We start from the raw sequence: 20025 nt of genomic DNA on the forward strand, positions 1-20025 counted from the left end.
AATGGTTCTGTGTATGGCGCAGCAAAGGGCAGAGCTGCTGTGACACCGGCCTCTCCTGGGATCTCCTCAGTGTTCCTGGCTAGCGAGGGGGTTACGTAGCAAAAACTCTCAGCTCTGCCAGACCTGGGCGAGCTCCTGGTTTTACTTCGAGGGAATTCATTGCAATTTGGATGTTGTTAAGTCTGGTTTTGTGGCTCTTCTAGGAGAAAGCAGCTGTGGCTGGGGAAATGGCTGTGCATTGAGCATCCCAGCAGGACAGACCCCACTGTCACTGTTCAGCTGTGGTAGTTACTGTATGCTGCTGTTCCTTAGCAGATAACTTTCATCGATTTGCATAGGCGGCAGCCCTGCGCTGACAGGAAGGAAGATTGAGTGAGACCCGTGGCACAGGAAGGGGTGAGGAACAAACTGAAAGAGAGAAAAAGTCACCGGGCTGGAACTGGTGGCAGAGGGTGGCTGGGGAAGCCAGACCCACTTTCCTTGGGTGCTGCCCTGAGCATTGCCCTGGCTGCCAGGTCCCATCGCCTTCGCGGGTCCCCCAGGGGCAGAGGCCACCAACCAGAGGGATTGGCTTCCGTTTTCTACCTTGAACTTGAGCATCCAGGCGAGGAAGAAGCAAGGCTCTAGGGATAAAGGGCTGAGCAGGGGCACAGAGGAACTGCATCCTCCTGCCACAACGAGGATGTGTTCTCTGCTCTTCTGCTCCCACACAGACCTTGGGAAGACAGCACAAGGCTGAGGTAAGGTTTTGATGGGGCTTTGGAGGAGTATGGGGAGAAGGGAGGTGTTGCTTGGCCCCCCTCTATGGGGACAAGCTGCTGCAGACCTCTTGCTCTGATGGCCATGTGAAATGGAGTCGCTGGACCAATGTGGCAGGGCCAGGAGCTGTTGGGTAGAAGTCCCTGGGAGGGGCAAGATGTGACTGACTGCCTGCAGTGCCCAGCGTAGCAGCCTGGTGTGGCACCGCCACCGGTGCTGGCAGGACTGGGTGCAGTGGTGCATGGCACTGAGCCCTGAGTGGTGGAGATGAGCATGGGACCTCCTGGGAGACCTGGCACTTGTCACAAATTCTGTCCCCTTGCCTGCTACCACCTGCCCAGACATGAAGGCAGCTTCGGCCAGGCTGCCTTGCCCGTGCAAAACCTTGTGCAGTATCAGCTTTTGCCCCCATGTTAACATTACTTACTGAATTCATTCCACTTCAAAACCATCCAAAAAAATCCTCAATGTGTACTGCAAATAGAAAAGTAGGAGATTAATGACATAGTTGCCCATGGCACAGTGCAAAATCACACCAAAGAGTGAGGCAGGGCCCTGGGTCTGTGGGCAGTCCAAGACCAATGGACCTTGAAGCCCAGAGCTGCACCCCTGTGTCCCCCTTTGGCAAATGGGCTCAGCACTCCTTCCTGGAGCTCAGCCAGAGGGAACAGCCACACCAAGGTCTCCAAAGGTGCAGCTGGTACCTTCTTCGGCCCTTTTCACTGCGGAGGATCCCCCAGTACAGTGTAGGACCCAGAAACACAGGGAGCAGGTCTAGGTGATGGAGCTCAGCAGGGACATGTGGCCATGCCTAGTGGCTGCGCGTGCAGGTGGGCACAGTGCCTGAGGCACGCTGGACTGCGCTGTCAGTGCATTAGGCTTAATCCTGCTGTCACTTAGGCACTCTTAAGGTCGTTAGGGGCACTATGTATCCTCTAAGTATGGGACTGCTGTGGAGAGGAGCAGCTGGAGCATAGGCTGCGTGCTGTCACTTGCTGAGATGTCACTGGCACCTGGGGCTTGGCCGCCACATGAAAGGGTTATCCAAGGCGAGAGGTATGTCGTTTGAGGCAGCCTGGGCAGAGCTTGCACAAAGGATATCCATGTTGCACAAAAATTTCTTTCTGGAGAACTCGTGGCCACTTTTTGTGATGCTCTGTAAGCCCAGAAAGCTGGGGCTGGCCCTGCACATCAAAACCCAGCAGGGTGCTGAGGTGGGGTACCGCATCTGTTGGCATCCCTGCATCCTCCGAGGCCGGCCCATCCGCCTCGTTGTTGACGGAGACAGGCTGGCAGCTTGTGCACGATTTTCACACCGACGTCCTGAGATCCTATAGGTGAGGAGGGAAGAAGCAGTTTGTGAGGAGGGGATCTGCTGTGTGTGTGTCCATGGTGAAGTGTCCTAGCGGCAGCTCAGCAAATGCATCGTTCTTCATTTTGCAGCTTGTGAGGTGTTGCAGTACCCTGCAGAATACTTCCTGTCTGAAATTAGCCTCATTTTTAGCTGTTTGGAATTACCCATAGATTAGTTTTTGCTTTTTTTCTGGTGAGATTTGTTGTTGGGACTGCTTGGCATTCAGCCTAGGGGTCCTTCATGGCTTCTCACCTCCGTGACTCACCAACTCCCACTGTGTCTGGGCCTTGTTGTTCTGGTTGGGGTTTCAGAAAAAAACACCAAACAACAAACCTGGTAGGGGTTAGATTTGGCATAGGGCATCACTCTGTAAGTGCAATACATTTTGCTAGCATTCAATCAAGACCAAAAAAAGTAAGACTGCATCTGGATGTCCTATTTAAGCTTAGATAACCTGCAAACCTGGAAGTTTCATAATTGGGTAGAATGCAGAAGATACTTAGTCACTTTGCCTAATTGACATAAATAATGTGAAATCTTTTCAGTTCTGCCAAAAGGTGGCAGCCTGCAACCTGGCTTTAGGATTTGCTCACCTGAGTGGGAATGGCTGGAGGTGTTGGCTTGGCAAATGTGTGCAGCTCACTGACTTCCAAAATAGGATCAGTTCAAGGTGGATATATCGCAGGAGAAATAAATAAAAAGCTCTGAAGGTGTGAGGGTAAAGGAGCCTGAGATATGCTGGAGGAAACCCGGTGCGCCAGGAAGTGGTGGGAAGGTCTCACGGGGTTGGTTTCTCTCTGCTCCCATGTCTGGGGGAGGGAGAGCAGCAGTCAGATGGGTGCTGTGCTGCTGGGGTTTGAGCTGCACCGAGACACGTCACCCCAAACTGGAAATCTTTGAGGAATCGGCTGCACAGACAAACCCTGTAGTGACGGGACAAGGAGAAGGCAGCAGCTGGGCTGAGCGTTTCTGGATGTTTGGGGGCATGGAGTTGCACTGGAGCGGGCATTTCTTTGTTCCTTCAGGTGCTTGGCTAATGATGCAATTATTAGCTCAGATAAAAAGCTTTGTAATGTACTTAAATACTGCAGGTCAGCCCATTTTCTGATGTTTTCCATATGTGGGTCCCTGCAGCCATCCAGGAGCTCTTGCCCAGCACTTTGGTGCCCATTCTAGACTAGGCACCCTTCAGCCCTGTCCCCAGCCCACGGCAGCAGGTTGGCCCCCAGGGCTCTGCTAGCTGGAAAGCCCCGCTTGAGGTGCCAACCAGCATTCCCTGACACTGCCAGTGGCTCTGCCCACAAGCTCCTGCCAGGTGACAACTACAGATTTTAGGCTGCTGAGCATCGCAGCCTGATGCAGGTCCGGTGCTGCTGGTGGCTGCTGCAATGGCTCCTGGCATAGGATGGTCCCAGGTCCTCAGCAGATTTTCAAAGTACAGGGTAATGGATCTGTCCAGTGGGGAGTGGCTGCTGTATGAAAGCCAAAGCCACCTCCTGGAGGATGAGGATCTGAGAGGCTGGATAGAGCAGAGGAGGCAGTAAGGAGCTGTTGTCTCCAGACACCTTCATGCTGTGGCCATCCCAGGACTGTTCTTTCCTCTTGGATCCCCTGGCAAGCTGCTTTTGGTCTGTGTTGGACTTCCAGGAGCCAGAGATGAGCAGAAGCAGCTATGTCTAGGTCTGTGTTTTCTGGTGTTGATGCCAGGCAGTTTGAATTCTGGAACAGGATGCACATAGTGAAAAATGCGGTGGCTGTTTGGTAGAGGGTTGTCTGTGCACGTGGCCAGGGACCTTCCAGCATGGTGGTTGTGGCTCCAAGGCACTGATGGGTTTTGGGCAGGGACCCTCTGCTAACAGGCATGGTGGGACATGGGGATGGTGTGGCATGGGATTGAAACTGCTGGAAGAACACATCAGTGTTGACTGGACATCCTCAGATGGGAGGATTTTCCCTTGGGCTGGGCTCTTGGACCACACCAGGCAAAAAAAGCCTTTAGCACCAAGTTCTTGCCGACGAAATCCTTCATTTCCCTCCCTGGGCCTTGCAGACACCATTCAACGGTTTGGCTGGGCAGCCTCCTGCCCTCCAGCTTCTTATCCCAGTGCCCCTATGGACACAGACGTCAAGGCGGGGGAGACACAAACCATCGCTGGATCACTGCTTCCCCAGCTGCCGGTGGGGCAGGGATGGGCACTTCTCCCTGCTTTATTCTGACGAAGCGATAGCCGCAAACCCGGGGCTTAGCTCTGTGCACGCAGGCTGGACATGGACACTGCTTTCCAGCCTCCGGCGTGGGGGAGTGCAGCACTTCCAGAAGACGACTCATCCCAGCAGCCTTGGCATGGGCTGAGTTGCATCTTGGAAACACCCTGGACCTCTGTCAGGGTTACAGAGATTGGCTTTGACTGGCCTCTGCCCTTCAGACAGCTCTTGTAAGAGCAGAGAGTGCCCTTCACCCTCCTAGGAGGCAGCCTCCAGCATCACTTGGTGGTCCTAGAGCTGCACCTGAAACTTTTCTACTGGAAGCAGAAAAAAAATCACAGCTGCTAAATTATTTCTTCTGCTGCTTTATTCTCCCGGTTAGGTGCCTTTGCATGAGCTGACCCACGGCTGCTGGTTTCTAGCAGTGGGATCACATTTGGAAACCGCACCAGAGGACACCATCAAATAACCTCTGGTGTTAGAGCAGGCTTCCTCCCATCAAAGGGCCTTTTCTCACCAGACAGCTTTCAGAGGAAGGGCTGCAGGGAACATCGCTGCAAGCAACAAAACCCCCTTTCATTTTGGCTTTGTTCTTGGTTGCATGGTAAAGATGAGAGACCTGGGGACTGCTGTGTGCAAAGACCTAACTGAACTTTCCAGGCCAGTTAGAGACATGATGACAGCAAAGGGTGAAAATCTCACTGTGAATTGCCCCTTGATGGTATCTTAACTGACCAAGCCACTGTCTGGTGGGGCCGGGGGGCGGGGGAAGAGGTGAAGAGCAAGGCGAGCTGCTGCCACAGCCCTGCTGCTCCCTGTGTGGAGAAAAGGGCTTTGCTGTGGGGCAACTGTCACTGCTGGGGGAGCATGGGACCTCTGCCACCTCTGAAACCAGGGGTCAGAGCTGGGCAGCTGAGGAAGAGCAGAAGGACTTCCCTCCTGGAGGGAAATGTGGGTTCAGGCCCAGCTACAACAGCACCCCACACCACTACCAGAGCTATCAAAGCTGTGCGTGAAGCCACATGGGCAGGTGGCAGTGGGCTGGTGCTTTGCCACCCAGCACCTCTCGGACACTTATTCCACTTCCTAGGATGTGCTGCAAAGGGGTCTTGATGAGAGATCCAGCTGGTGGGGTCTGTGAGGGACTCTGCTCTGGGAGATGCCGAGTCTGGTCTTTCCTCCTGCAGCCCAGACACTGTCTGTGCAGCTGGGCTGCTGCTGGTGGCTGAGCCCTTATGTTTTCTGGTGGGAGAAATAAACCCCAGCATGGATCTCCTGGCAGGAGGATGAATGGAAAAGAGATGTTCCAAGCACCTTAACCTCGCACCATGGACCAGCAACTCTACCCAGTTTCCCCCATCAAGCTACATTTGTGCTTTCTCCCTGGAAAAGGTCAGGTTTGACCAAAGGGAGTGAGCGTAGCTGTACCTCTTGGCAAGGCTGCGCTGAAGCCAAGTCCCACTCAGGAGTGGGTCTGGGCAAAGACAACGCTGCCTGTGGGCAGGGAGCTCCTTGCAGTGCTTCTGCCTGGCACGTGGGGGTGATTGCATGGATCTAGAGCATCCTGTAGGCCGGGTGGAGGTGAGGAAGGGATTCAATGTGAGGAAATGGCCAGGGCACCAGGACACTTGTGTTTGCATCGCTGCTGTGATCAGACAGCCCCTAGGGCTGAGCAGTTCCCACCTAGACAGGGCCAGCTCCTGCACATGACTCTAGTGCTGCTGAAAATGGAGTAACTACAGAGCTCTGCAACAGGATGTGGTGTTGGCCATGCTCAGCAAACCCTGACAGAGGCTCTGGACGGCGGTGAGGTGGGTTCGAAACTGAAACGGGCCCTTTATCACTTTGCTTATTGCCCCACGACTTCCTTCACAACACAGAGAAGGAAGACACATGAGCAGTTAGCAGCCCTGCCATCGCTCTGGTAACAGTGGTGGCACTCAGGCTCTCGCCAGGTGACCTGCGGATGGCATGAGGGGATCGTCACTCTGCTCCAGAAAGGTTCTGGCATCAGCAATGGTGGTGAAGGCACCGAGTTGTGGCACATAAGATCTCAGCAAAGGTGCTGCAGCATGATGGTCCTGGCTCTGCCCCTGCCAGGTCCACAGCTCTAGGGATGCTGGTCTTAGCCAAAAGCTGATGAATGGACCCTTGGCTCGATCACGGTCAGTACGACGTTAGCTCGAGGTGGGCTCCCTCGCACAGCGCTCCTGATGCTTTTCTTCTTCTTCCACCAGGAACATGGATAAAGGCTGAGGAGCCTCAACTAACACTGAGCCAGCCAGGGGACGTGGGGCTGTCCATGGGATGGCTGTGCTGCTGCCAACACAGTGCTCCTTGCCCAGGGATTACCCATGTCACGGGAGGCCTCTGATGGAAGGTGAGTGGTGGCTGGGCAACCAGAGATCCATTGTCTTGGTGGAGTTTCGGATTCAATAATGGGACAAGGTGGGGCAGCAAGGAATGAGGGTTGACAGCATTTCCTAGTCTAAGAGCTTGGAGACCGCTGTGCTGGCACTGGGGAACGGCTGTCTCCAAAGATAAATGACCTCACTTAGACTGTTATCTCTGCATGGGCTCGGTTTTCAAGAGGAAGTGTCATTTCATGATTGTGTTCTTCTGTTTCTTTGACTCTAATTTTGATAGCTGCTGCTTTGACCAAGCAGCTCCTAACAAAACAGCCTGCCACAGCTTTGGGATAGCATCATCTCAAGGAGGACTTTGGCAGGTAGCTCTGGAGGGCTCTAGTTTACTCCCTGCTATGTTCAGAGTCAGTCGGGGTGCTCAGTTGCTGCCTTTCCCCATCACTCCTGAGCAATGTGCTCAGGGCTTGTTCAAGACCCAGCTCTCCCGCTCTCCCCCCCCACAGAGGTTTGGATCAATCGCTACCGCAAGCAGCTGGTGAGGTCCATCTCACCGCAGTTCCTGGAGGAGATCATCTGCTACCTGCGGAGGCTGGACCTCCTGACAGCAGAGGAGGCCAGCCGGGCACAGGAGGCGAGCTCCCTGCCTGAGCAGGTGAGGGCAGTGGTGGACATCCTGGCTGGCAAGGGCAGCTATGCCTCCCAGTCCCTGCAGACCTTCATCGAGACCAGCAATTCCCAGCTGTACCTTCACATCACTGTCTATGGTAGGTAGTCCGCTTTGGACCCAGTGAAGGGTGTCTGCCCATATTTCCCAGCTGCAGGTGCTTGCTGGAGCACATCAAGATGTGCACAGAGCTGGGCAGCATTGGCAGCTCCCGTGGGAGCAGCCATGCAAGTGACAGTGCCATCTCAGGGTGTCTGCTGGGGAAGGACAGAGCTGGGGGTGATGAGGGCTCTCTGCCAGGTCTGAGGGGGACCTTCCTCCAGGCCCCTTGCTGCCCTCAGCACGCCTCTCTGGGCAGCCTGAGGAGTCTTTAATGTCTTCAGTGTCCAGGTCACACCAGGCACTCCCAGCAGCTGGGCTGGGAACAGGGGGACAGTGGGAGGAGGACAGTTGGGCATCCCTGACCCCATCTGTTGGTGGGTGGCTGCCCCAGCTTCAGGCTCTCCTTGCAACCCTCTTGCCAGGAGACGTTTCCCTGGTTTTCCTTCTGGTTGGAAGGCTCCAACCGTGGCTGGTGTCTGCTCTGAATCTCTCACAGCACCATCTCCTGCTTGTCCAGCCTTTGCTGGAGGGTTTAAATACCCTGTACCAGGGCTGTGGTGCTGGAGCCAGGTGAGCCTGACAGGTCCAGAGATGGTCATCAGGTTCAGCCAAGAGTCCAACTCATCAGACAAGTCCATGGTGATGAGGCAGGGCTGAGGTCAAGCTGGAAAGCCAATCCAGAGGTCAGGATCAGGTCCAGCCAGGGCAACCAGGTTCAGACACAGTCCAGTGGTTACCAGGCAAGTGCAGAGCAACGAGGTCCAAGATCAAGGTGCGGATCAGTATGGTCCATAGCAGACACAGGTGTGATGGTGCTGCAGACGAGTGTTCCCACGACATAGCTTAGGCAGGGGCTGAAGGCCCAGGGCTGAGCTTAAATGGCCTCCTGGACCAATGGGTGAGGCTGGTCAGGGCCATTTAAGGCTATTAGTGCCCTCCAGGCCCTGGCACACACCTTCCTGCCCAGACGTAAGGGCTCTGTGTGGTTTCCCCTCTGCATGGGCATGTCAGAAAAGTGAAGCAGCATCTCTCATTTGCACTTGTGGCTACCATCCTCTTTCTCACCCCCCTGTTGCATTTCTCTCTGTGCAGAACCCATGGTGCAGAAGCACCTGGAGAGCCTCCAAAGCTACTATGGGAATGGCTTGGAGATGGGTCCCCTCCAGCGACTCACAAACTTGCTGCTGGTGGAAGGCTTGACTGATATCCAGCAGAAGGAGCATGACATCCTGCAGATTGAAGCCACCAAAGGCCTACGAGATGTAGCCAAGAGCATCCCTCTGGAGAAGCTCTTCCTGCCTCTCTCCAAGGTTAGCATTCCACCTCGGATCTCTGTCACCATCGGAGTGGCCGGGATTGGCAAAAGCACACTGGTGAAGCTGTTCGTCTACACCTGGGCAAAGGGGGAGATCAACAAGGACATCATCTTTGTGCTGCCCCTCACCTTCCGGGAACTCAACACTTACGAGAAACTCTCTGCTGAAAGGCTCATCTGCTTGGCATTCCCTCACATCACCGAGCCTAACTGCATCTCGGCAGGAGCTGCCAGGACCCTACTGATCCTTGACGGCTTGGATGAGTTCAAGACACCTTTGGATTTCTCCAACACGGTAGTGTGCACTGATCCCAAAAAGGAGATCCAAGTGGACAACCTGATCACCAACATTATACGTGGCAACCTGCTGCAGGAGGCTTCTGTCTGGGTCACGTCACGGCCGACAGCAGCCAGCCAAATCCCTGGCGGGCTTGTTGACCGGATGACGGAAATACGAGGTTTTGGAGCTGCAGAGATGAAGGACTTCTTGGACCAGATGTTCCTTGACAATAGAGACCTATCCAGCCAAGTCCTGCATCACATCAGGGCTAACAGGTCGTTACATGTCCTGTGCACTGTTCCTGGCTTTTGCTGGATTTCTGGCTCCTCAATTGGTTATTACCTAAAAAATAGTACCAATAAATCCCAAGAAACAACTGTCGTCCCCAAGACCCTATCAGAAATCTACTGCTATTATTTTAAAATGGCCCTGAGCAGTGAGTGGCCAGAAAAGCCAAGAGAAACTCTAAGGATCGAGCAGGCTGTGAACAACAGCAAGAAGATAGTGGGCAGCCTGGGCAGACTGGCTTTCTACGGGCTGCTCAAAAAGAGATATGTATTTTATGAGCAGGACATGAAGGCATATGGCATTGACCTTGCTTTGCTGCAGAGCAGCTTGTGCAGTCGACTCCTACTCAAAGAAGAGATGCAGTCCTTCACAGCCTACTACTTCTCCCACTTAACCCTACAGGAGTTTCTAGCAGCTATTTATTATTACACGGCTGCCAAGCGGGCAATATTTGACCTCTTCACGGAGAGCGGGATGTCCTGGCCCAAGCTGGGTTTCCTCAACCACTTCAAGAGCGCTGTTCAGAGGTCTCTGCAGGCAGAGGACAGGCAGCTGGACATCTTTGTGCGTTTTCTCTCTGGGCTTCTCTCCCCACAGGTGAACAAGCTGCTCTCTGGGTGGCTTCTGGTGAAGGATGAGCACAACAGCTTCAGGAGCCAAGCGATCAGCTTCCTCCAGGGCTGCCTGAACACTGACTATGTCATCTCCTCACGGACAGTCAACACTATGCACTGCCTGCATGAAATTCAGCACACAGAGATCGCTAAGACTGTGGAAGAAGCAATGAAGAATGAGAGCTTGGCTGGGATGCTCAGCCCCATGAACTGCTCTGCCCTGGCTTATCTCCTGCAGGTCTCTGATGTCTGTGTGGAGGAGACGAACCTCTCCAACTGCCTCACCTACAACGTCTGTAAGAGCCTGCTCTCCCAGCTCCTCTTCTGCCACAGCCTCAGGTGAGTCCCAGTTGGATTGCACTAGGAGAAGCAAGCAGGGACGTGGGGCCGTGACTCAAAATCCGGGGTGTCAATGGGAGATACGGGTCCCACCAACATTGTCCGTCAGCAGAGAGCTGCCCTGGGGACAGCACTGGGTCAGCTCTGCTGCTGTGCTTGAGTTTTATCACCTGTGGTGGGGCAGATGTCACAGGAGGGTAGACCTTTCTCCACTTTGTTCTCCAAACGCTTGCTTTTGCTTGTTCCTTGTATCTTCTCCAGGCTGGACAATAACCAGTTTAAGGACAACGTGATGGAGCTTCTGGGCAGCGTGCTGAGTGTGAAGGACTGCCAGATCCAGAAGCTCAGGTAGGACCTGGCCCAGGGCAGGCAGGCTGTTTATGGGGGTACAGAGCAGAGCTGGGGACACCTCAAAATCAGGGTGAGGGTCCTCCAGGAACATCCCTCCCACTGGCTCTCCAAGGTGTCTAGTGACAAGGACAGCCCCACATGATGTCCTGCGCCCAGGCATGGTGACCTTAATCTGCTGTGTCCTTGCAATGGCTCGCCCAGCCTTCCTGGGACCGCTGCCTCCTCATTCCAAAAAATGTGTGTAGAAATCCCTGGGTTATCCCAACAAACTGCTTCCCAAGGTCATGGCTGTTTGTTGGACATCCAAGGCTCTGCACAGAGCACCTGGACACCAGGCAGGGAGATGCCTTGCCCCAGACAGATGTGTCCCCACTTTCCCCTGCTCCCTGCCCTTCTTTGTGTCTCTGCATAAAGTCCCCCATGCTGTGATCTGAGCTCTCTTTTCATGGCACAAATTAATTTTAAGTCTAGAAACTCCCCTTCCACCCTGTCCTTGCAATTGCCTGCCTGGTGTCCACCCCGGGAGAGCAGACCTAGGAGTGTCCACCACTTTGCATCATTGTACCATGAGCCAAGTGTTCCCCATGGCTTTCCTCCACTCACCCATCCCAGCTGTGTCCTGGGACATGCCAGGGGCTGCAAAAGCCTCTTTCTCTCCCTGAAAAACACCCGGTTTTTCTTTTTCTGGGCAGCTTGGCAGAAAATCAGATCAGCAACAAGGGAGCCAAGGCTCTGGCCAGGTCACTGCTGGTGAACAGGAGCCTGACAGCACTGGAGTAAGTGTTCCCCCTTTACCAGCTCCTGTCACGCATGTGTTCCCCGCCGGGAACCATTCCCATGGCTGCAGCAGGCCCAGATCCCTCCTGGCCTCACTGAGCTGGGGAGGGTCTCCAGCCCCCAAAGGCACAACCACTTAAGAGGTGAAGGTAACTCTCGCGAGCTGCTGGCCTGATGTCCCACCTTAGTGGTGCCTGAGATTGTACCACACAGAGACATTTGGCTTAAACTGGGCACATGCCACTCTGGCTTTGCTAACCTTGGCTGTCCTGCCTGTCTTGCCCCAGCCTTCGGAGCAACGCCATCGGCCCCACTGGAGCAAAAGCACTGGCCGACGCGCTGAAAAAAAATCAAGTCCTGCTCTCTCTGAAGTAAGTCTTGACTCCTGTAGTACCTCTGGGAGAACATCTCCATCCAGGAGAAGCCCTCTGCACCCTTCTCCTGTCCCATCGAGGTTCTGCCCACCTCAAGGCGCAGCGTGTGGGGAGACCCTGGACGTAACCTGGTTTGGTTGTGCGGGGCAGTGAGCACCAGTGCAGCCAGCAGAGACCTGGTGACCAGGGCAGCCCTGGGCCAGAGATGTTGGGATCCTCCTGCCTCTCAGCTTCAGTGGGTCCAGAATGAGGTCAAGGTCCAGGTCCGTCCTTTGTGCAGGAGCTCACAGGGTGCTGGTGCATGGAAGGAGGCATCTCCTGTGGGAGAGGAGGGAGGGAGGGCCCTGGGCAGTGATGCTTGGGGGCCAGATGCCTTTCTCATGCCAGGGACGAGGGCAAGCAAAGGCCAGGGCAGGCAGCCACTGCCCTGCACCCCTGCATGGTCCCTTGCCCTGCTGTGGAAGCAGCCATGCATGGCTTCACTCCTTTCTCCTTGCAGCCTGCAGCACAACACCATCAAGGAGGATGGTGCCACCTTCCTGGCCGAGGCCCTGCTGACCAACCACAGGCTGACAACCCTACAGTGAGTGACCAGGACCTGCTGTCCCCGCAGACCGACATGCCATCGATGGGGATGTGGCACCTGACATTCACAGCTGCCTTCCTCTCCTTTGCAGCCTGCAGAAAAACGCCATCGGAGCCCACGGTGCCAGGAAAATAGCAGAGGCACTGAAACAGAACTGCAGCCTGAAGGAGCTGACGTAAGAGCAGCACAAGGCAGAGGGATGCGATGCCAGTGCCGTGTCTCCTGGGATCTGCGGGCAGGGGTGGTGGGCAGAGGTGGTGGGCAGGGGCTGGGCCATGCAGCACAGGCAGGACGGACTCTGCTGGCTTTGCCCCAGGAGATTGGCGTGGGTGGAGTGGGGCAAGGACCGCAGTGCTGCTTTCGGAGTGACCCTGTGGAGATGCTCTCCGTATCTCTGGGATGTGGGGTGCCACGTAAAGAACCGAGAGGCCAAGCCTTCCCTCCAGCAGAGGCGAGCGGCAGGTCTTCAGGTCCTGCGATACATTAAAAGCTATTTCAGCCCAAACCCCAACATACAAGAACAGGGGTGTACGTAGGCTGGGAATGAGACTGCAGCAACTTCGTGCTTACTGCTGGAGCAGAAAGAGCCTGGGGGAGATGATTCCTTTGCTGGCAGATCTAACCTGGCTGCAGCATGGCTGCCGGTAACACCTGCCCTTCCTCTTGTGTTTTAGACTCTCCAGCAACTCAGTAGGAGACAACGGCTCAGTTGCCTTGGCTGAAGCTCTGAAGGTGAACCACAGTCTGCAAAGCCTCGAGTAAGTCCCCTCTCTGTGCGTAGGCTCCTACTTGCCCAACAGAGCCCAGCCTCCTCACTCCAGCAACACCTCCCACCCCTCAGAGCTGCTCATTCCACCCCTGACCCTCCCCACATCTCTCCCACCACACATCCCCTGGAGGGGCATTGGGCTGTGGGTGCTCTGTGCAGGCTGGAGCACCACGTAGCAGCTGCCGGCAACGCCAGCGGCAGCTGGGCTGGTCCTGCCTTCACCAGAGGAGCACTAAAGGAGTTAATTCTCAACCAAGATGATTTATTTTTTTGCTTTTGGAGGATACTAGTAGCTTTGGGTCTTCTTGCTCTCAAAAGTGATGGGAATTGGCTAATGAGGGAGGGAACGGACTGGGGCCTGGCAGAGTCAGGGTGAGATGGTCCAACCTTCATTCCCCTTGGGAACGGCAGTCAGAGAGGACTGCTCCTCCCACCTGGCTGGAGCGGAGGCCTGATGGCTCCTGGGGATGAACTGCTGTGCCTTGGGTCTGTTGCCAACAAAGACCCAAGAACTGCAGGACCCACATGCCCAACTGAGCCAGCAGCTGAGGTGATGGCCAGACAGGGACAAGACTGCCCTGAAGTGGAGGCAAATCCTGTCACCTGTGCTCAGTGGGGCTGGTGAGCAGAAGATGCTCATTCTGGCCTGGCTGCTTCCAAAGTTGGTCCATTAGGCCTGGCTCCCTGGCCTCCTGTGGCTGAGAGATGCCCATTTCTCCGTGAAATGGGGCACTTTTCATCCCAAGCACAACCCCACAGCCTACCTGCAATGCCGGCGCTGGCACGTACTCATGCCTTCCCCTGTTTGTCTCAGTCTCCAGAGCAACTCCATCAGCAGCGCTGGGGTCACTGCGCTGACAGCAGCTCTCTGCTCCAACAAGGGACTCGTCAACCTCAAGTAAGTGACGACCCCTCTGGCCATCCTGGCCAAAATCTGCTGCTGGGATGCAGGAACTTTTTGGAAATCTGAGCTGTTGCCTGTTTGTTTCCACAAGCACTCTGGGATGCTGAAAGCAGCCTCTGTCCCTCCTGTGTCTGCAAGCATCTTATCTCCATTGTTAGCTTTCTTCCCTTGGGACAGTATCTGAGCATCCCTTCAGCTGTGTCTCACAGTGAAACGACAGCAGCAGTGACAGGAGGCTGGGAAAAAGCCCTGATGGGCCATCAGTGCCCACAGCTGCAGGATGCACAGGGAATGGAGGTGTAGATGGTGGTGGAGATGCAACTCAGACAGGCTGCCCTCACAGTAGATGGTCTCGGCCCAGGAGCGAGGGGTGCTGTGTGGGAGCCACCAATGCCCTGCCTCGGCCACTCCTCCACAGCCCTGTCTCTTTCCCCAGCCTGCGGGAGAATTCCATCAGCAAGGAGGGGGGCCCTGCCATCGCCCGCGCCCTGCGGACCAACGGCAGCCTCAGGAAGCTGGAGTAAGTCCCATGGGCCCCAGGAGGGCTCCCATGCTGCTGCGCAGTGTCGCTGGAGTTGTCCCAAACGCTGCGTGCGTGACTTGTGCCCTCTCTTTCCGGCTTCTAGCTTAGCAGCGAACCTGCTGTACGATGAAGGCGTCAAGGCCATCGCTTTAGCGATGAAGGAGAACCACGCGCTCACGTCCCTCCAGTGAGTTTCCCCTTGGCCCTGCCTTGGTTTGAAGCCCCTCGCATAGATGTGGGGCAGGGACGGTGCCCCTGGGCCTCAGCCTCTCCAGGCTGTGGGACTCGAGGTTGGCCTTCCGCACGATTTGTGCTGTGCCATCGCAGATGGACCCACCGCGTCTTGCACCTGTGTCACCTCCCAGCCTCCGCCTCGCTGGATGGGAGCCCATGGGTGCTGAGCGTGGAGGGATGGAGGCATCCTCCTGTCAGGCTTCACCTCCTGTCTTCTCCTGTTTGCAGCTTGCAGTGGAACTTCATCCAGGCAAAAGCTGCCACGGCCCTGGCACAAGCACTACAGTCTAACGGCAGCCTGGTCAGCCTCGAGTAAGTGGGGACATGGGTGGACAGGTCCTGGGCAGCGTCTTCTACTGGGACCTGCCCCAGGGCTCTGGCCTCAGGCCGCACCAGGGGAGGTGGCTTTGCCTGCTGCCTCCTCAGTGTCCCCATCACCTGTCCCTGGCTGGGGGTGCTCGAAGTGCATGGTGGCTCAGGGGCCCCCCAGGCCACCTGTGGAAGCCTGGCACGCTGTGCCCCGTGCTCGCTGCCCTCCTGCTCCTGGGCGCCTGGGCCGTGGGCAGGCGCAGCACTCAGGTGTCTTAGCTTGCAGGAGAATGCCATTGGAGATGAGGGAATGACTGCCCTCGCTGCCGCGCTGAAGGTCAACACAACCCTGGCAGATCTCCAGTGAGTATCCAGGCTGCAGCATCACAGCCTAATTAGCTTGTCTAATTAGCACACCATAGCCACCTCACAACATGCACTGAAGGGTCCTTGTTCTGCTGCAGCCTGCAGGTGGCTTCAGTTGGTGCAGCTGGTGCCAAAGCCCTGGCAGAAGCCTTGATGGTCAACAAGAGCCTGCAGATCCTGGAGTAAGTGTTCGCTGGGGCCACCAAGTCCCCATGGCTGTGACACCACTCCCTGGGGATGTCAAAGACCCTCATCCTTAGCTTGGCACCACTTCCACCCTTGCATCATGTCCTACCAGACGTGGCTCGCCCATTCCTTGACTCACTGGTGTGGGGCCACCTCCTCCTCACCCACGGAGAGTGCGGGGCTGTCCCACGCTGTCCTTCCTCACCACCAGCCTTTCTTTGCAGCTTGCGAGGAAACTCCATCGGCGTGGCCGGGGCCAAGGCAATGGCCAACGCGCTGAAGGTGAACCGCAGCCTCCACTGGCTCAAGTAAGTATCCTGCTGCCCAGGGTGAGCCAGAGCGAGCCTTTCCCGACCTTCCCGGAGGGAGCAGTGAGGGGACGGCCAGGCCAGCAGGTCTCAGCCAGGCAAACTGAGCTGGTGGCTTTTCCCAATGTCCACACCCATGGCATGCGTTCCCTCCTGGTGGCCACATCTCCCTGGCTGGTGTTTTCTGACCCTCCCACCTCCCGCAGCCTGCAGGAGAACTCCCTGGGCATGGACGGAGCCATCTGCATCGCCACCGCTCTGAAGGGCAACCACGGCCTCACGTACGTGAAGTAAGTGGCTGCTGCACTGGGTGGTAAGGCAGGGATGGGGGACACCATGAGATCCATCAAGGGACCTTCCCCACCACTGACACTGCCCATTCCTGGCTGCCTTGCAGGGACCTCCCAAGGGGGGCAGGGGGAAGGGCACGCTGTGCTCCTCCCGGCGTGGCAGCCACCATACCCACATGGCTCCAGACCTCGCAGCTCCTCTCTGGGGCAAAGAACCACCTCAAAAGCCAAATACTCTCCAAAATATCCCAGGGAGGGGCTGGCTCAGCCCCTCAGCTCCCCAGGGGCTTTCTCCAGCTTTTCACCTGGCTCCCTCTGGGCTCTCAAACCCGGAATCCCCTGGCACTGGATGTGTGGAGGGTGCAGGTGATCCTGGATGCTGGTGCACAGTTGGGGAACATCTTTTGTACCCACCAAGGACCCTGCTCTACCTCTTGTCCAAGCCTGAGCTCCTCTTCTCTTTTCTCCCAGCCTGCAGGGGAATCGCATCGGCCAGTCGGGAGCCAAGATGATCTCTGACGCTATCCGGACAAGCTCACCCGACTGTGTTGTGGATGTGTGAGGGTGCCTGGCTGCTGTGAGAGGTGGCCCAGTGGGTCCCTCTGGCCAGCGTGCCTCCGCAGGGAGCTGCTTGGCCTGCTGCCCGCCCGTCTCGGGGAGGAGAACCAGGGCAGGGAGGGCTCCTGAGCTCCCTGGCACAGCCCAGGAGGACCTAGGGCCTCCAGAGCAGCAGTGCAGGGGGGTCAGAACTCGCCAGTGTTGAAAGGTGGGGGACGTACACCCATCTCCCTCTTCATTCAGGCCCTGGGGGAGCTTTGAGGAATGGGTGACATGCAAAAAGGAGGGAGGAGGGGGCAGATCCCACGTGCCAGCCCTCCTCATTTGTGTGGGTGACTTTTACCTGCTGCAGCCAGTGGCAGCAACCCCTCCTGTGATCTCCGTGGGGTTACAGACCCTCAGACCCTGCCCCAGACCAGGCACATCACAACCACCCCGGGGCTCTGCTCCCAGTGCCAGCTCTTCTCCATCTTCTTCTGGCAGGGATCCCAGGTGAAACAGGGGCAGGGTTCCCAGCCGCCCCTTCTCACCTGGCTGAACACAGCGGCGTCCCGCAGGCTCCCCTGGAAGTCCCAGAGAGAGGCGGAGGGTTGCTGTTGTGCTTTGGAGCTGGGCGCACCAGAGCAGGGTCCCCAGCAGCGAGTGCAGCCTGTGCTGTTTGCCATCCCTCAGCAACAGGTCGGTGCTGCCCAGCGTGCCTGAAGTGTTCGGCAGTGCTGTTCCCGATCGGAGATGGGCAGCCCCAGGCATAGGGGTGGAACCATCTAGAAAGACCTTGGAAAATGAAGAGCTCTCAGGCTGATGGGAGGAGGAGTGTAAGAGGATGGGCCGCTGTCAGCACACACGTGTGGGTACCACACGGGGATGGCCTTATCATGGAGTTCTGCCTCGACTTCTTGGGGCTCCTGCTCTTGTCATCGGTGACGAGTTGTGTGACCTTGGGACACGTCTTCCCCATGTCCCAGCTGCAGGCAGGGGCTGGCCCTAGCAGGTCACCTTTTGGGCAGGTGGCTGCTGAACGCAGAGGTGCCAGGTGCTGCCTTTGTGCGCATGACAGCGACCCAGTGACTCTCTAAGAAGGTTTGCAGGTGGACCAGTAGCCAATCCATGTGCCGCACGCCCCCCTGGCTCTCTCCAGCCACCGCCCCCTTGCCCCCCCCTCCACCCCAGCCAGAGCCCGCACCGATGCGCTGCTGTCCCAGGGCAGTACGTGACTGCTTCAGGGGCCTGACCTGGAGAAACAGCGGGCTGAGCTGTGCAGTATGTACATACCTGGAAATAAAGTCGTTCCCAGCCGAGGTGGTGCCTTGGGCAGCCTTCTGCTCTTGCCTGACGTTACACTCGGGCGCACTGCGCCGCTGCCCCAGCTGCGGACCCCAGCGCCTGTCCCGGTGTGATGAGGGCTCGTGGCATTTCCATGAGGCGCAGGGGCTGGTGCATGGTCACCACCAGGACGCAGTAATGCTGGGTGGTGTAAGCCCTGCCTCTTCCACCGTGATTGCAGGGCAGATTGAGGCTCAGGTCCAGCTCTGCCCAAAGCCCGTGCCTAACCCTGTGCCGAAACATTACCCAAAACACCACGGAGAGCATGACCAACAGCCCCAAGCTGGCTCCTGTGCCCTGCAGCACCAGGCAACAGGGATATAACAACAATTTGAAATATTATTTAATTGCACATATGTAGCAATGCATGAATGCTTCTGAATGCTCAGGTGTGCAGAGGGCACAGTTGCACTGCCCCCCCGCTGCTGACGGCACTGCTGGTCAAGCCTGGTGCGAGAAGCTGCAAGGCAACGTGTGGCCACCCTGGAACCCGCAAGCTTGGTGGCAGTGCTGCCCCAGCGGGTCTGTGTCTGCACACCAGGGATGCAGCCCGCCCCCCGTGTCAGCTACAACGCAGGAAATAACAGAGAAATCTGTAACTCTGAAACCGCAGCCCAGACTCGGGGACTGGGCCCAGTCTCACGGCAGATCCCCCTCACGGGTCAGACGTACCTTGGCACATGGGGAGGACCCAGGACGGATTCCATGTGTAACATGGAAAAATGTTTTTGGAATGGATCCTAAAATCAGGACATTCTCATCCCGTGGGAGAGAGATGTGGTGACCACATGCACCTTCTCACTGGCTCTCACCCCCACGGCTCTGCAGCAGGCATCGCGCACTGAGAACGCCGACTTCTGTCTCTGCTCCCTTTGAAATGAGGTGCAAAAGGCCAATTAACTTCCTGGTGTGCCAGGAAGCGTCTCACCTGCCAGGCAGCTCAGCCCAAGCCTGTGTGACCATGTGTGTTTCAGCGCGGCACTGCACCCACATGTGCCCCGTCGCTACACGAGAACCGCGCCGTGTTCACCTGCAAACTTTTGTCCCACCTTGACGTGACATTTCAAGCCCTGAGCTCTGCTGATGGGGAGCTGCCTTGGGTGTGACTGTTCCACCCTTGGGGTCAGAGATGCAGAGAGATGAAAAAGCTCTCGGTTTTCAAGTAACTCACGTGTATTCCCTTCTCCAGCACAGTAATGGAGGGGCTGGATCTGACCCCAGACTTCAGATGAGGGAGCAGAGCAAAGTACTTCACTGATGTAAAGAAAGGGAAGAACAGAACAGCTGGGCCTCTCACCTGCCCTGATGAACACACACCAAAATGAACTCTTCTAATCAAGCACTGATTTCTGCTCCCGTAAAGACAAACCGTGATGCTAAAGCAGAGCTGAAAGGAAAGAGGCAACACACCAAACTCCAGCTTCTGCCTTCACCTGAACATGCCTTCACTGATGGCATCAGCGCAACTTACCGAACAGAGCCCAGTTTTTCACCCATTTGAGTGCTTAAATCCGAGTCCTCCCCAGAAGTACCAGTATAACTAAAGGGCTAATTTCCTACAGGTTTAGTCACGGCACAGTCCTGCACTGCTGCTCTCAGGACACTCAAGGACTGCCCACTGAAATCTGAGAACGCTGGCGCAGCTGAAATACCAAGTGGTGCTGCACTGAAGGTGGTCTTTGAGGACCCTTTCACTAGTTTCCCAGTTTTAGCTTCACTGCTTTAGTCTAACTGGTGCTGCTCTTTGTGGACACAAGCCCTTGATTAAGTAAAGGATATGTTTAGGATAAGTAGATTTAAGTCAGATTTAAAATCAATTTAAATGTGCTCCCAGAGCAGCTTTTCATCCAGTTTTATTAAGCCAAAAAAATCTGTTTGGAC

General features: G+C 56.1%; 1 protein-coding gene across 3 annotated transcripts; it reads left to right on the forward strand.

Annotated features, from left to right (window-relative positions):
* The first annotated feature begins 369 nt into the window (after nt 1–369).
* On the forward strand, nt 370–19939 carry NLRC3 (NLR family CARD domain containing 3). Of its 3 annotated transcripts, none has more exons than XM_056336774.1 (19): nt 375–740; nt 6556–6698; nt 7188–7448; nt 8543–10286; nt 10548–10634; nt 11330–11413; nt 11702–11785; nt 12288–12371; nt 12466–12549; nt 13049–13132; nt 13958–14041; nt 14484–14567; nt 14674–14757; nt 15033–15116; nt 15393–15476; nt 15578–15661; nt 15890–15973; nt 16180–16263; nt 16735–19939. In XM_056336774.1, exons 2-19 carry the CDS (start codon nt 6626–6628, stop codon nt 16823–16825), a joined length of 3348 nt encoding a protein of 1115 aa, XP_056192749.1. In that variant the 5' UTR covers nt 375–740; nt 6556–6625; the 3' UTR covers nt 16826–19939. The 3 variants fall into 3 exon arrangements, with proteins under 3 accessions (XP_056192751.1, XP_056192749.1, XP_056192750.1); XM_056336775.1 differs by lacking the exon at nt 375–740 and adding an exon at nt 6215–6380; XM_056336776.1 differs by lacking the exons at nt 15890–15973; nt 16180–16263; nt 16735–19939 and having other exon boundaries at nt 370–740; nt 15400–15476.
* Nucleotides 19940–20025: the final 86 nt, after the last annotated feature.

This window comes from Falco biarmicus, chromosome 4 (assembly GCF_023638135.1).
Source record: "Falco biarmicus isolate bFalBia1 chromosome 4, bFalBia1.pri, whole genome shotgun sequence".
NCBI classification, from domain to species: domain Eukaryota; kingdom Metazoa; phylum Chordata; class Aves; order Falconiformes; family Falconidae; genus Falco; species Falco biarmicus.

Bases quoted from the DNA above. Each gene is read 5' to 3' on its own strand.
- NLRC3 (XM_056336774.1), top strand. From the start codon at position 6,626: ATGGCTGTGCTGCTGCCAACACAGTGCTCCTTGCCCAGGGATTACCCA. The intron at 15,477-15,577 runs GTGAGTATCCAG...GTTCTGCTGCAG, and splicing joins ACAACCCTGGCAGATCTCCA to CCTGCAGGTGGCTTCAGTTG. The intron at 16,264-16,734 runs GTAAGTGGCTGC...CTTTTCTCCCAG, and splicing joins CACGGCCTCACGTACGTGAA to CCTGCAGGGGAATCGCATCG.